The sequence below is a fragment of the Ursus americanus genome, chromosome 2 (assembly GCF_024610735.1).
Source record: "Ursus americanus isolate L20-20 chromosome 2, mUrsAme1.1.p, whole genome shotgun sequence".
Taxonomy (NCBI): domain Eukaryota; kingdom Metazoa; phylum Chordata; class Mammalia; order Carnivora; family Ursidae; genus Ursus; species Ursus americanus.
In genome coordinates, this window is record NC_142128.1 from 23,606,355 (window position 1) to 23,624,029 (window position 17,675).

Genomic DNA, 17,675 nt, shown 5'->3' on the forward strand with positions numbered 1-17,675 from the left:
ATGCAATCCCTATCAAAATACCACCAGCATTCTTCACAGACCTAGAACAAACAATCCTAAAATTTGTATGGAACTGCAAAAGAGCCTGAACAGCCAAAGCAATCTTGAAAAAAGCAAAGCAAAGCAAGAGGCATCAAATTCTGGTGTTCAAGTTGTATTACAAAGCTGTAGTCATTAAGACAGTATGATACTGGCACAAAAGCAGACACACAGATCAATGGAACAGAATAGAGAACCCAGAAATGGACTCACTACTATATGGTCAACTATCTTCAGCAAGCAGGAAAGAATATCCAATGGAAAAAAAGACAATCTCTTTAATAAATGGGGTTGGGAAAACTGGACAGCAACATGCAGAAGAATGAAATTGGACCACTTTCTTACACCATACACAAAAATAAACTCAAAATAGATAAAAGACCTAAGTGTGAGACAGGAAAGATTAAAATCCTAGAGGAGAACAAAGGCAGCAAACCTCTCTAATGTAAGCCATAGCAACTTACTAGAGACGTGTCCAGAGATAAGGGAAACAAAAGCAAAAATGAGCTACTGGTACTTCATTAGGATAAAAATCTTCTGCACAGCAAAGGAAACAATCAACAAAACAACCTTTGGAATGTTGCAAGGTGTTTGCAATGACATAACTGATAAAAGGTTAGTATCCAAAATGTATAAAGAACTTACTAAATTCAACAGCCAAAAACCAAATAATCCAGTTAAGAAATGGGCAGAAGACATGAATAGACACTTTTCCAAAGAAGACATCCAGATGGCTAATAGATGCATGAAAAGATGTTCAACATCACCTGGCTATCAGGGAAATACAAATCAAAACCATGATGAGATATCACCTCACACCTGTCAAAATGGCTAAAATTAACAACATAAGAAACAACTGGTTTTGGTGAGGATGTGGACAAAGGGGATCACTTTTACACTGTTGGTGGGAATGCAAACTGGTGCAGCCATTCTGGAAAACAATATGAAGGTGCCTCAAAAAGTTAAAAACAGAACTACCTTACAACCCAGCAATTGCATTACTCGATATTTAGTATTTACCCAAAGAAAACAAAAATACTGTTTCAAAGGGGTGCATGTACCCTGATGTTTATAGCAGCATTATCAGTAATAAACTATGGGAAGAGCCCAAATCACAATCAACTGATGAATGGGTAAAGAAGATGTGGCATATATATACAATAGAATATCACTTGTTCACCAAAAAGAATGAAATCTTGCCATTTGTAATGACGAGGATGGAGCTAGTGTGTATCATGCTCATGCTAAGTGAAGTCAGTCAGTCAGAGAAAGACAAATATCATATGATTTCACTTATGTGGAATTTAAGAAATAAAAGTGATGAACATAGGGGAAGGAAATAAAAGAGAGGGAAGCCTACCATAAGAGACTCCTAACTCTACAGAACAAACTGAAGGCTGCTGCAGGGGAGGTAGGTTGGGGATGTGCTAAATGGGTGATAGGTATTAGGAGGTCATTTCCTGTGATGAGCACTGGGTGTTATGTGTAAGTAAGGAATCACTGAATTCTACTTCTGAATCTAGTATTACACTATAGGTTGACTAAGTGGAATTTAAATAAAACTTGAAACATAAATAAATAAATAAATAAATAAATAAATAAACAAACAAACAAACAAACAAACCTACCTTAAATCCTTTAAAAAAAAAAAACAAAATCTGCCTTATTAGTATACATTGATGATACGAAGTCATTGCCCCATCTGAAATATATTGGTTGCTATGAATTACAAATGGATCACTTGAGTAAAGTGAGAATTTTCTGGGATGGTAGTGAATTTCTCCAGCTTAATAGGCAATTGGATTACAGAGATGTATGCACATGTCAAAATTCAGCAAATTAAACACTTAAAATTTAAGTGTTTCATCATAAAAAATTCCCAAAAGAAAATTATGGTTAATGATATGCATATCAAATTGTTTAGTAAGAAGCATAATCTCATCTAAAATTAATTTTGAGATGCCTAAAAATGGGATTAATAGATATGTGACAAGTGCAGTAAAATATTAAAATAGTAGAATCTAGGTGGTAGATGTAAGGGTATAAAATCTTTCATCTTGGATGAATGTTTGAAATTTTTAAAATTTAAATTCAATTAGCCAAGATATAGCACATCATTGGTTTTTGATATAATGTTCAATGATTCATCAGTTCAGCATAACATCCAGTGCTCATCATATCACATGCCCTCCTTAATACCCATTACCCAGTTACCCTATCCCCCCACCCACCTTCCTTTCTACAACCCTCAATTTGTTTCCCAGAGTCAAGAGTCTCATGTGGTTTGTCTCCCTCTCTGATTTCTTCCCATTCAGTTACCCCCCCAACTCTATTGTTCTCTGCACTATTCCTTATGTTCCACATATGAGTGAAATCATATGATAATTGTGTTTCTCTGCTTGACTTACTTCACTTAACATAATCCCCTCCAGTTCTATCCATACCGATGCAAATGGTGGGTATTCATCCTTTCTAATGGCTGAGTAATATTCCATTGTATCTATGAACCACATCTTCTTTATCCATTCATCTGTTGAAGTTCATCTCGGCTCCTTCCACAGTTTGGTTATTGTGGATATTGTTGCTATGAACACTGGGATGCATGTGCCCCTTCTTTTCACTACATCTGTATCTTTGGGGTAAATACCCAGTAGTGCAATTGTTGGGTCATAGGGTAGCTCTATTCCTAACATCCTGAGGAACCTCCATACTGTTTTCCAGAGTGGCTGTACCAGGTTGCATTCCCACCAACAGAGTAAGAGGGCTCCCCTTTCTCCACATCCTCACCAACATTTGTTGTTTCCTGCCTTGTTAATTTTTGGCATTCTAACTGGTGTAATGTGGTATCTCATTGTGGTTTTGATTTATATTTCCCTGATGGCTAGTGATGTGGAGCATTTTTTCATGTGTCTTTGGCCATTTTTATGTCTTCTCTGGAGAAGCGTCTGTTCATGTCTTCTACCCATTTCTTGACTAGATTATTTGTTTTTTGGGTGCTCAGTTTGAGAAGTTCTTCATAGATCTTGGATACCAGCCCTTTATCTGTAATGCCATTTGCAAATATCTTCTCCCATTCCATAGGTTGCCTTTTAGTATTGTTGATTGAAAATTTTTTAGTAAACATAAAAATCCATTCATAAGAATATATATTATACATTTTACAATGAAAACTATGTAAATTGAATTAGAATGGGTTTCCTATGAAGGGGGCAGGGGAATAAAAGGGAAAGTAAGACGAAAGAAAATAAAGGAATAAATAAATAAAAATTAAAAAGAAGAGGGTCTTTGCATTCACCAATGAGAACAGTATATTATGAAAAAGATGCATGTGAGATGTTAAAATAAATACTGATTTTTAAACTTTATAACAAATGATTTGCATTTGAAGAAGTGTGAATTAATTAACAACTGTGTATATAACTTAAGTAACAATGATGTCAATGTCAAGAGCGTACACAGAAGCTTCAGAGTTTGATGCACCGTATTGTGATCAGTGTGACTCTGAAAACTTACCTGTGAGAATAGATAAGGTGGTAGTCTTTCCTGCCCCATTAGGTCCCAGAAGAACAGTGATTTGCCCCTCATATATATTGAAAGATAAATTTTTTACTGCTGTGATGGTATCCTTCTCCATTGTGAATTCCTGTGAAAATAAAAAAAGAAATACTAACTTTATGTCTATTCTTACTGCTTATAAAGGACAGGCATGTCTATCAATTATCCAGAAAAGAATAAATGACAGAACATTAATCTCAAAAGGAGAAATGGCCAAAGCATAGAAAAGGTAAAACTGTGAAAAATAAACAATATTTAAAGGCGATATATGCAGAGACCTTGAAAGTAGGTCTACAAAACTCCCACTGAACCATCTCATCCAGTCCCACTTCGTTCCAGCTACTGTCTTGAGGCTGATAATACCACAGTCCACTCCAGTCAATGTCTTCCTGCTAAATTCCAGAACTTCATGCTGGACACCCATTATACTAGGTTTCCTTGAGGTACTCCAAACACTACTCATTAACATGTCTGAAAATGTATTCCTCATGCCACATTTCTTACCACAACCTATGGAGATGTACAAAGACAGAAACCTGAAACTGACTTACCTTACACATTTCCCTCTGACTCATCTACTAAGACTAATCACTGCTAATCAATCCATTTATTCAACAAATATTTATTGAGGGCCTATATTACGTGGCCAGTAACGAACAAGACCAAAACAGCTCCTGCTCTCATGAAAGAAAAATTCCATTAGGAGAAACACATAAAAAGCAAAAACTGTAAATGATTACCTTTGCAGTAACATTGGTAGACAGTGCTACTTTATATAAAATAGTCAGGTAAAGCTCCTTGAAGTCATAAAGTTTTTTTATTAGTTTCAGAGATATAATTTAGGGATTCATCAGTTGCATATAACACCCATTACTCAGTACATCAAGTGCCCTCCTAAATGCCCATCACTCAATTATTCCATCCCCCCACCCACCTCCCCTCCAGCAGCCCTCAGTTTGTTTCTTAGAGTTCAGCATCTCTTATGGTTTGCTTCCCTCTCAATTTTCGTCTTATTTTTCCTTCCCTTCACATATGTTCATCTGTTTTCTTTCTTAAATTCCACATATGAGTGACATCATATGTTATTTGTCTTTCTCTGACTTATTTCACTTTAGCATAATACCCTCTAGTAACATCTATGACATTGCAAATGGCAAGATTTCATTCTTTTACATGGCTAATATTCTACTGTGTGTATGTATGTATGTATACATACGTATACATATATACACATACCACATCTATTTTGCCTTTTAGTTTTGTTAACTGTTTCCTTTGCTGTGCAAAACCTTTTTATCCTGATGAAGTCCCAATTTAGCTCATTTCTTTAAGTCTCTCTTTATTTTTAAAAAATTTTTATGTTCAGTTCATTTATGCTTTTGTTTCCCTTGCCTTTTTTTTTTTAAAGATTTTATTTATTTATTTGACAGAGAGAGAGACAGCCAGTGAGAGAGGGAACACAAGCAGGGGGAATGGGAGAGGAAGAAGCAGGCTCCCTGTGCATTAGGGAGCCCAATGTGGGGCTCGATCCCATTACGCCCTGACGCGAAGGCAGACGCTTAATGACTGAGCCACCCAGGTGCCCCTTCCCTTGCCTTTGGAGATGTGTCTAGCAAAAAGATTCTGCAGCTGAGGTAAAAGGGGTTGCTGCTTGTGTTCTTTTCTAGAATTTTGATGGATTCCTGTCTCATATTTAGGTCTTTCATCCATTTTGAGTTTATTTTTATGTATGGTGTAAGAAAGTGGTCCAATTTCATTCTTCTGTATGTGTTGTCCAAGTTTCCCAACACCGTTTGTTGAAGAGATTGTCTTCTTCCCACTGGATATCCTTTCCGGCTTTGTCGAAGATTATTTAGCCATAGAGCTGAGGGTCAATTTCTGGGCTTTCTATTCTGTTCCATTGATCTATGTGTCTGTTTTTGTGCCAGTACCATACTCTCTTGATGAGTACAGCTTTTTAATACAGCTTGAAGTCCAGAATTTGATGCCGCCAGCTTTGCTTTTCTTTTTCAAGATTGCACTGGCTATTCAGGGTCTTTTGTGGTTCCATACAAATTTTAGGATTGTTTGTTCTAGCTCTGCAAAAAAAGCTGATGGTATTTTGATAGGGATTGCACTGAATGTGTACGTTGCTTTGAGTAGCACAGACATATTAACAATATGTGTTCTTCTGATCCATGAGCAGAGATGTTTTTCCATTTCTTTGTGTCCTCTTCAATTTCTTTCACAAGCGTTCTCTAGTTTTCAGAGTACAGATCTTTCACCTGTTTGGTTAGTTATCTTATTGTTTCTGGTGCAATTGTAAATTGGATCAATTCCTTGATTCCTCTTTCTTCTGCTTCATTATTCATGTATAGAAATGCAACTAACTGCTGTGCATTGATTTATATACCATGACTTTGCTGAATTCCTGTATCAGTTCTAGTAATTCTGGGGTAGAGTCTTTTGGGTTTTCTACATTGAGTATCATGTTGTCTGCAAACAGTAAAAGTTTGACTTCTTCCTTACCAATTTGGATGCCTTTTATTTCTTTTTGTTGTCTGATTGCTGAGGCTAGGACTTCTAGTACTATGTTGAACAACAGTGGTGAGAGTGGATATCCGCATCATGTTCCTAACTTTAGGGGAAAGGCTCTCAGTTTTTCTCCATATAGGATGATATTCACTGTGGTTTTTTCATATATGGCTTTTATGATATTGAGGTATGTACTTTCCATCCCTACACTCCAGAGAGTTTTTATCAAGAAAGGACGCTGTATTTTGTCAAATGCTTTTTCTGCATCTATTGACAGGATCATATCGTTCTTGTCCTTTCTTTTATTTATGTAGTTTATCACATTGATTTGCAGATGTTGAACCACCCTTGCAGCCCAGGAATAAATCCCCCTTTGTCGTGGTGAATAATTCTTTTAATGTAGTATTGGATCCTATTGGCTAGTATCTTGTTGAGAATTTTGGCATCCATGTTCATCAGGGATATTGGTCTGTAATTCTCCTTTTTGGTAGGGTCTTTGGTTTTAGAATTGAGGTAATGTTGGCCTTATAAAAAGAGTTTGGAAGTTTTCCTTCCATTTCTATTTTTTGAAACACCTTCAGAAGAACATGTATTAATTCTTCTTTAAATGTTTGGTAGATTTCCACTCGGAGGCTATCTGGCCCTGGACTTCTGTGTGTTGGGAGATTTTTGTTGGTTATGGGTCTGTTCAGATTTTCTATTTCTTCCTGTTTCAGTTTGGTAGTTTATGTAGTTCTAGGAATGCCTCCATTTCCTCCAGATTGCCTAATTTGTTTGCATATAATTGCTCATAATATGTTCTTATAATTGTTTGTATTTCTTTGGTGTTGGTTGTGATCTCTCTTCTTTCATTCGTGCTTTTATTTATTTGGGTCCTTTCTCTTCTCTTTTTGATAAGTCTGGCTAAGGGTTTATTGATCTTATTAATTTTGTCAAAGAAACAGCTCTTAGATTAGTTGATCTTCTGTTGTACTGTTTTTTGTTGTACTGTTGTACTGTTTTTGTACTATTGTACTGTTTTTTGATTTCTGTATCATTGATTTCTGCTCTCATCTTTATTATTTCTCTTCTGCTGGATTTAGGCTTTATTTGTTGTTCTTTCTTCAGCTCCTTTAGGTATGAGGTTAGGTTGTGCATTTGAGGCTTTTCTTATTTCTTGAGAAAGACCTGTATTGCTATATACTTTCTTCCTAATACCTCCTTTGCTACATACAAAGGTTCTGAACTATCCTGTTTTCATTTTCATTTGTTTCCATGTATTTTTTAAATTCTTCTTTAATTTCCTGGTTGACCTATTCATTCTTTAGTACAATGTTCTTTAACGTCCATGTATTTGTGTTTTAAAATTTTCTCTTGTGATTGCATTCAAGTTTTAAAGCAGTGTGGTCTGAAAATATGCATGGTGTAATCTCTATCCTTTTATATCACTTCAGACCTGATTTGTGACCCAGTATGTGATCTATTCTAGACAATGTTCCATGTGCACTAGAGACGAATGTGTATTCTGTTGTTTTAGGATGGAATGCTCTGAATATACCTGTGAAGTCCATCTGGTCCAGTGTGTCACTCAAAGCCCTTGTTTCTTGTTGATCGTCTACTTAGATGATATGTCCAGTGTTGTGAGTGGGATGATAAGGTCTCCTACTAGTTTTGTATTATTATGAATGTGTTTTTTTAAAAATTTTGTTATTAATTGGTTTATATATTTGTCTGCTCCCAAGTTAGGGGCATAAATATTTACAATTGTTAGATCTTCTTGTTAAATAGACCCTTTTATTATGATAGAATGTCCTTCCTCATCTCTTATTACAGTATTTGGTTTAAAATTTAATTTGTCTGATATAAGGATTGCTACTCCAACTTTCTGTTGATGTCCATTAGTTTGATAATTGTTTCTCCACCCCCTCACTTTTAATCTGGAGGTGTCTTTGGGACTAAACTGTGTCTCTTACAGACAGCACATTGATGGGTCTTTTTTTTAATCCAATCTGATACCCTATGTCCTTTGATTGGAGCATTTAATCCATTTACATTCAAAGTAAAGATTGACAGGTATGAATTTAGTACCATTGTATTACCCGTAAGGTCACTGTTTCTATAGATTATCTCTGTTCCTTTCTGGCCTATGTTACTTTTGGGCTCTCTGTTCACTCAAAGGGTCCCCTTTAATATTTCTTGCTGGGATGGTTTAGTACTCACAAATTCCTTTAGTTTCTGTTTGTTCTGGAAGATTTTTATCTCTCTTTCTATTCTAAATGACAGCCTTGCTGGATAAAGTATTCTTGGCTGCATATTTTGCCCATCTAACAGGTTGAATATATCATGCCAATACTTTCTGGCCTGCCAGGTCTCTGTGGACAGGTCTGCTGCTAGCCTTATGTTTCTATCCTTGTAGGTTAAAGAACTCATGTCCTCAGCTGCTCAGGATTTTCTCTTTACCTCTGAAATTTGCAAACTTCGCTATTATATGTTGAGGTGTTGACCTATTTTTATTGGTTTTGAGGGGGGTTCTCTGTGACTCCTGGACTTGAATGCCTGTTTCCTCCCCCAGATTAGAGAAGTCCTCAGCTACAATTCATTCAAATAAACCTTCTGCACCCTCATCTTCTAGGACTCCTACTATTGGATATTATTTGCTTTATGGAATTGCTGATTTCTCAGTCTTCCTTCATGATCCAGCATTTGTCTTTCTCTCTTCTTTTCAGAAGCTTTATTTCCCATCATTTTGTCTTCTATATCACTGAGTCTCTCTTCTGCCTCATTTGTCCTTGCTGGTAGAGCCTCCATTTTTGACTACATCTCAGTAATAGCATTTTAAATTTTGTTCTGATTGGATTTTAGTTCTTCTATTTCTACAGTAAGGAATTCTCTATTGTCTTCTATACTTTTTTCAAGCCCAGCTAGTATCTTTAAAATCATTGTTTCAAATTCTAGTTCAGACATCTTATATCCATATTGATTAAATAGCTGGCAGTGAGTGCTACCTCCTGTTCTTTCTTTTGTGGTGAATTTCTCCATCTGGTCATTATGTTCAGAAAAGAAGAAGAAAGAGAGGAAAGACAACAATACCAACAAGAACGACAACAGAAAAAATAACAAAACAAACCAGAAGAAAACACAAAGAAGAAAAAAGAAGAAAAACTCAAACCAGAAACAAAACAGAACAAAATACTTGATTCTGGGTGTATTTTGTTCTGCTTGTTAAAAGAAGCTAGATCCCAAGATAGGAAAGAAAGAAAAACATATATGTGTATATATATATATATATATATATATATATATATATATATGGTAAAACATATATATATATATAGTAAAACATATATATATATATAGTAAAACATACATATATAGTAAAATAAAGTAAAATGCAATGAAAAGAAACCAAAGATATATATATCTATACATATATATGTGTGTGTGTGTGTATAGCTTATATATAACATATATATATATATAAATAAAAACTAAAAAAGAATTGAAAAAATAAGAAAATAGATGGAAAAAAATTGAAAGACTAATTTAAAAAACCATGAATGCTATATATTGTTTTCCCCAACAGCTGAAGATTTGCAGTTCTCTGTGACTGGTAAACTTGGTGCTAGCTGGTTGTTCCTGCTGGTCTTCTGGGGGAGGGGCCTGTTGCACTGATTCTCAGGTGCCCTTGCCCTGGTAGAATAGTATCTCCCTTGCCAGGGGGCCGAGCTCAATGTAAGCAGCTCCAGATTGGATCATGTGGTGCTGTTTTGCTCCATGAAGGCTTTCAGTACCAATGGGGGGATGAAAATGTGGCACCCGCTCTCTAGGCCCAGAGCTGAAAGTTCATGCCCCCACTCTTCAGTGAGCCCTCACAGAAAAACAGTTGATCACTTTTGTCTCCCTGGTTTGTGTCCGAACTCTGTATTCACTCAGCCTGTGAGTGATCATTTTTATCTCAGGTACACGACTGAGTTTTAAGTCGCCAAATTTTACAGACTCCTGTGGCACGGACCAGTGCTATTCCTCCCAGGGGAGGAAGGGGTATCTTGCCATACTTCTGCCTTTTGCTGGGCCCCTGCACAGATAGTGGTCATGTAACAGTGCAGCAGTTCACAGTTTATGGCAACACTGAACAGAAAGCTGACTCCTAGAGACTTGCTGTTTTCAGCCGACACCTAGACTTGCTGTTCTCAGCTGGCTTCCCTGTTCCTTTACCTGAGAACTCTGCTGCTCTAAGACACCTCCTGTACTTCTTGGACCCCAAGCATCCTCAGCCCATGCTATCCCATGTGGGATTCTGCCCCACTTTACCACCCAAAAACCTCTGAGCCAGGGACAACCCCTACTGTAGCAGACTTCTAAAAGTTCTGCTTTTGCATTCTGTTTCTTACAGTATTTTTGTGGCTCCCTCCCCTCATGGTATCCTCTGATATATCTCCCTTGATTAAAGTCTCCACATCTCCTACATTCCTACTTTTAAACAGTATAAAAGTGAACAAACACAAAATGATTAAGAGTAAGTATAATTGCAAAATTTGTTAGTAGATACACAATATGGAAACAAGTAAACACTGACATTAATAACAAAGTATGGGGAGGGAATAAAAGTGTAGAACTGTTGGATGCAACTAAGGTAAGGTGTTATCAGCTTAAAATAGATGCCATAATTATAAGGTTCAATGCAGCTTCATGGTAACAACAAAGAAAAACTTATAATAGGCACACAAAAGAAAAGAGAAAAAAAAGCAAAGCATATCACTACGAAAAAATCATCAAATCAAAAAAATTAGAGAGAAAGAGAGAACCATAAAATAGCTGGAAAACAACAAAGTGGCAGTAGTAAAACCTAACTTATCAATAGTTACTTTAAATGTAAATGGACCGAATTCACCAATCAAAAGACCTGGAATGACTGAATGGATTTAAAAAAAAAAAAAGACCCAACTAAATGCTATCTATAAGAGATTCACATATATTTAAGGACACACATGGGCTGAAAGTGAAGGGATGGAAAAACATATGTCATACAAATGGTAACTAAAAGAAAGAAGAGGTGCCTATACTTCTGTCAGATAAAATAGGCTTTAAGTCAAAAATACCACAAAAAACAAAAAGGATGATTATATAAACAATAGAAGGATCAATTCAACCAGAGATATTGCAATTATAAGTATATGTGCACCCAACACCAAGCCACCTAAATATATAAAGCAAGTATCGACATATCTGAAGGAAGAAATGGGCAGCAATACAATAATAACAGTAGGAGACATCAATAGCCCACTTTCTTTTCTAAAAAGATTTTTAAAATGTATTTATTTGAGAGAGAGACACAGAGAGAGAGAGGGCAAGAGTGGGGGGAGGGGCAGAAGGAGAGGGAGAAACAGACTCCCTGCTGAGCAGGGAGCCTGATGCAAGGCTTGATCCCAGGACCCTGGGATCATGACCTGAGCCAAAGGCAGATGCTTAACTGACTGAACGACCCAGGTGCCTCAACAGCCCACTTTCAATAATGGATACATCATCCAGTCAGAAAATCAGTACAGCAACAGCAGTCTTAAACAGACCAAACAGACCGAACAGAAATATAGAGAAAACTCTACACAATAACAGAATACCCATTATTTTCAAGTGCACATGGAATATTCTCTAGGATAGATCACATGATGGGTCTCGCAATAAGTCTTAATAAATTTTAGAGGACTGAAATCATTCCACCTATAAAATGGAATAAAACTAGAAGTCAATAAAAAAGGGAAATTGGAAAAACTCACAAATATATGAAAAGTAAATAAACACATTCTTAAACAACCATTAGGGCAAAGAAGAAATCAAAACAGAAAATTAGAAAATATCTCAAGACAAATGAAAACAAAAACAACATACCAAAACTCACGGAATATAACAAAAAGCTGTACTAAGAGCAAAGTTTATAGCAACAAAGGCCTATACAGGGGTGCTTAACTGATCCAAATAAACTAATATATCCAGGAACACCTCGTCACCAAAAGCTTGGACAAAGGAGAATTCAGCCAAATAGTTTAATGTGTAACTGGTAGAACAAGTAAAACCACAACTGTAAACATAATATTTACACATCAAATCATCACAGTTCCAGCGAGACATTAGCTCTTATAGTGGGAGTACCATAAAAGACACCAGTATTATAATACAAAGCTGGATTCCATTCTGAAGAAATGAGAAAGAAACACATGGATTTTTATTTTATTTGCACATCTTTCATTTTTATTTTGTCAAATAACTAATATGCTGAATACAATTTTTATTAACATCTTATGGTTGGGGGTAGGGCCGTGGCCAGTGAAAACATTAACTATACACTATAAATTAACTTTCGGCTGCACTGGGGAAAAGAAACTTATAAAACAGTACCTTATACAGATGTTGAGTTCTGATACCAGCCACCAAATGAACAGGTTCTTCTTCAAAATAATCACCTCTATTTGTATCAACAATTTGCCTATCTTCTTTCTTCTTAATGCTTAAAGCTTTACCAAACCAGTAGGATTTCTAAGAAAAGACCAAAACCATAGTCATCATGATGTCAGTGAAAAATGAAATGCTCTTAACACTTTGGCTCACTTCACTTGGGCTTTAAGATGGGTTTAAGCACATAAATTGAAACAAAATCTGGAAGCAAACTGCCTAGAATGTGAACTTCTACACAATAAGCACAAACCCTGTTATTTAAAATCTCACTGTCCAAGAAGAAAGGCAAAATAGAATCTACTTTAAAATGGTTCAATGAGAAAAGAAAGATGGTGGAGGAGTAGAGGAGTAGGAGTCTCATGAATCCAGCTGGATATCTATCAAACCATTCCGAACACCCATGAAATCAGCCTGAAATGTAAGAATATATATGTGGATCTCTACAAACAGAGTATCTCCGGCCTTGAGGTATGAAGTGTGGAGCCGCGATGCTGCAGGCAGATATCGGAAGACAAACAGAAGGGGGAGGGAGCCACCATAAGCTGGTGCCAGGAAGGTGAATATAACACCAGAGCATAAAAGTGTCCTGTGCTGGGGACCGGGCACAGACTCATAGACCGGTAGCAGCGTGGAAAGGACTTTAGTCTAGCCCCCTGACAGGATCCAGGAGCTGCAGGTGCGTGCACACGAACTGGGGGCAGCTCTCAGTTTTAAAAGCACAAGGGGCAGAGACACGCTGGGCATTGGGTTCGACCTTTGGGAGTGTTGCTATGGGGCGCACAACCGGGGAGGCTGCGGTTTTTAGCAACGCAAACAGAAATGGAGACTGTGTGACCTGGAGAGCTCAGTGAAGAGCAGACTACAATTTTTCTGTTCTGAGACAGAGGTTTTGTTGTGGTCACTTTTGCTCTGACACTCAGAAGAGATGCAGAAAGCCACCAGGGAAAGCTGCCAGAGAACAATTTGCTGCAACATGGATGGCACTGGAGGAGATAATGCTAAGTGATATAAGTCAAGCAGAGAAAGACAATTATCATACGGTTTCTCTCATCTATGGAACATAAGAACTAGGAAGATCGGTAGGAGAAGAAAGGGATAAAGAAAGGGGGTAATCAGAGGGGGGAGCGAAGTATGAGAGACTCTGGACTCTGAGAAATAAACTGAGGGCTCTGGAGGGGAGGGGGGTGGGGGAATGGGATAGGCTGGTGATGGGTAGTAAGGAGGGCAGGTATTGCATGGTGGACTGGGTGTTAGACGCAACTAATGAATCATCGAACTTTACATCAAAAACCAGGGATGTACTGTAAGGTGACTAACATAATAAAAAAATATTATAAAAAAAAGTCCCAAAAACTGGTTTTCATGGAGCCCATCCCCCTGAGGGCAGGGCAACTCTGCCAAAGCAAGGTTGCCTGAGTAACAGCGCAGCAGGCCCCTCCCCCAGAAGACAGGCTGGAAGAACAAGAGGACAAGAACCCTAAGGTCCCTACAAAACAGGTGCATATTGCTTGCATCGTGGTTAATACTTCGGACTCTGTACATTCCCTCAACCACCCCCCTGCAGAATGACTAGGAGGAGGAACCCCCAACAAAGAAAAGAGTCAGAGACTGTGGCCTCTGTCACAGACCTAATGAAAATGGATATAAGCAAAATGTCAGAAATAGACTTCAGAGTAACAACTATTAAGTCAGTGTCTAGGCTTGAGAAAAATATTAGCAATAATATAGAATCTCTAAAGACAAAAATGAGACTTAATCAGGCCAAACTTAAAAATGTGATAAATGAAATGCAGTCTAAACTGGATACTCTGCCAGGGTAAACGAGGCAGAGGAACGAATTAGTGAGCGAGAAGATAAGATGATAAAAAGAAGGAAACTGAGGAGGCCTGGGAAAAACAGATTAAAGCCCAAGAGATCAGACAGAGAGATTAATGATGCCATGAAAAGTTCCAATGTCAGAACTGCTGGGATCCCTGAAGAGGTGGAGAGAGAGAGGTCTAGAAGATATATTTGAGCAAATCGTAGCTGAGAACTTTCCTAATCTGGGGAAGGAAACAAGCATTCATGTCCAAGAGGCAGAGAGGAACCCTCCCAAGATCAATGAGAACACACCAATGGCCTGACATGTAATAGTACAATTCGCAAATCTTAGCTCCAAGGAAACAATCTTGAAAGCAGCTATGGGGAAGAGGTTTCTTATGTACAGAGGGAGGAACATCAGAATAACGTCAGACCTGTCCACAGGACCTGGAAAGCCAGAAAGGGCTGGCAAGACAAATTCAGGGTACTAAATGAGAAAAACATGCAGCCAAGGATACTTTATCCAGCAAGGCTATCATTCAAAATGGATGGAAAGACAAGGAGCTTCCAAGACCGGAGAAACTGAAAGAATGTGTGACCACCAGCTGACTCTGCAAGACATATTAAGGGGGGTTTCTACAAAACAAGAAAGACCCCAAGAGTAATACACACCAGAAATTTACAGAGACAATCTATAAAAACAAGGACTTCACAGGCACCACGATGGCAATAAAATCATATCTTTCAATAAATCACTCTCAACATGAACGGCCTAAATGCTCCCATGAAACGGCACAGGGTTGCAGATTGGATAAAAAAGACATGACCCATCCATATGTTGTCTACAAGAGACTCAATTTTGAACCTAAAGATTCCTCCAGACTGAAAGTGAGGGGATGAAGAACCATTTTTCATGCCAACGGACCTCAAAAGAAAGCTGGGGTAGCAATTCTCATATCAGACAAATTATATTTTAAGCTAAAGACTGTAGTAAGAGATACAGAAGGATACTATATCATTCTTAAAGGGTCTATCCAATAAGATGATCTAACAATTGTAAATATCTATGCCCCCAACATGGGAGCAGCCAACTACATAAGCCAACTATTAACCAAAATAAAGAAACATATTGATAATAATACATTAATAGTAGGAGACCTCAAGACTTCACTCTCAGCAATAGACAGATAGTGTGAGCAGAGGACCAACAAAGAAACAGGAGCTCTGAATGACACACTGGACCAGATGGACTTCACAGATATATACAGAACATTCCACTCTAAAACAACAGAATACTCATTCTTCTTGAACGCACATGGAACTTTCTCCAGAATAGACCACATACTGGGTCACAAATCAGGTCTCAACTGATACCAAAAGATTGAGATTATTCCCTGCATATTCTCAGACCACAACATTTTGAAACAGGAACTCCATTACAAGAAAAAATTTGGAAGGAATTCAAATGCTTGGATGTTAAAGACCATCTCGCTTTAAAATGTTTGGGTCAACCAGGAAATTAAAGAAGAACTTAAACAAGTCATGGAAACCAATGAGAATGAAAACACATTGGTTCAAAACCTATGGGATACTGCAAAGGCAGTCCTAAGGGGGAAATACAGAGCCATCCAAGCCTCACACAAAAAAATAGAAAAATCCCGAATACACAAGCTAACCTTACACCTTAAGGAACTGGAGAAAGAACAACAAATAAAACCTAAACCAAGCAGGAGAAGAGAAATAATAAAGATTAGAGCAGAGATCAATGCATTAGAAACTAGAAATACAGTAAAGCAAATCAAGGAAACTAGAAGCTGGTTCTTTGAAAGAATTAATAAGATCGATAAACCACTGGCCAGACTTATCCAAAAGAAAAGAGAAAGGACCCAAATTAATAAAATTATGAATGAAAGGGGAGAGATCATGACTAACACCAAGGAAATAGAAACAATTATCAGGAATTATTATCAGCAACTATATGCCAATAAATTAAGCAATCTGGAAGAAATGGATGCCTTCCTAGAAACCTATAAACTACCAAGACTGAAACAGGAAGAAACTGACAATCTGAATAGACTAATAACCAGTAACGAAATTGAAGCAGTAATCAAAAACCTCCCAAAAAACAAGAGTCCAGGGACTGCTGGATTCCCAGGGGAATTCTACCAAACATTTAAAGAAGATATAATACCTATTCTACTGAAGCTCCTTAAGAAAATAGAAACAGAAGGAACACTTCCAAACTCATTCTATGAAGCCAGCATTACCCTGATCCCCAAACCAGGCAAAGACCCCATCAAAAAGCAGAATTATAGACCAATATTCCTGATGAATATGGATGCCAAAATTCTCAAGATCCTAGCCAACAGGATCAAACAGTACACTAAAAGGATTATCTACCACGACCAGGTGGGATTTATACCTGGATGCAAGGATGGTTCACATTCACAAATCAATCAGTGTGATAGAACACATTAAAAACAGAAGAGACAAGAACCATATGATCCTCTCAATTGATGCAGAAACAGCATTTGAGAAAATACAGCATCCTTTCCTGATTAAAACTCTTCAGAGTATAGGGATAGAGGAAACATTCCTCAATATCAGAAAAACCATCTATGAAAAGCCCACAGCGAATATCATTCTCAATGGGGAAAAGCTAAGAGCTTTTCCCTTAAGATCAGGAACACGACAGGGATGCCCACTCTCACCACTATTGTTCAACAGAGTGCTAGAAGTCCTAGCATCAGCAATCAGATGACAAAAAGAAATAAAATGTATTTAAATTGGCTAAGAAGAACTCAAACTCTCTCTCTTCACAGATGACATGATATTTTACTTGGAAAAGCCAAAAGACTCCACCACCAAATTACTAGAATTCATACAGCAATTCAGTAATGTGGCAGGATACAAAATCAATGCACAGAAATCAGCTGCTTTTCTGTACACTAACAATGAGACTGAAGAAAGAGAAATTAGATAATTGATTCCATTTACAAAGGCACCAAAAACCATAAGATACCTTGGAATAATCCTAACCAAGGAGGTAACGGATTTATACTCTAGAAACTATAGAACGCTTATGAAAGAAATTGAAGAAGACACAAAAAGATGGAAAAACATTCCATGTTCATGCACTGGAAGAATAAACTTGTGAAAATGTCTATGCTGCCCAGAGAAATCTATACTTTCAATGTCATCCCTATTAAAATACCAATGGTATTTTTCAAAGAGCTGGAACAAACAATTCTAAAATTTGTATGGAACCAGAAAAGGTCCCGAATCACGAAGGAAATGTTGAAAAAGAAAAACAAAGCTGGGGGCATCACACTGCCTGA

The 17,675-nt window shown here is 37.4% G+C and overlaps 1 protein-coding gene across 1 annotated transcript in view; it reads right to left on the reverse strand.

The window, feature by feature from the left end:
• LOC123778824 (phospholipid-transporting ATPase ABCA3-like) overlaps positions 1-17,675 on the reverse strand; it is a 142,940-nt gene that overhangs the window by 74,432 nt on the left and 50,833 nt on the right. The window contains exons 10-11 of the mRNA XM_087869913.1: positions 12,481-12,618; positions 3,553-3,682 (exon numbers count right to left, since the gene is read on the reverse strand). Coding sequence (XP_087726039.1) covers positions 3,553-3,682; positions 12,481-12,618 — 268 coding nt within the window. The remainder of the gene's footprint in view (positions 1-3,552; positions 3,683-12,480; positions 12,619-17,675) is intronic.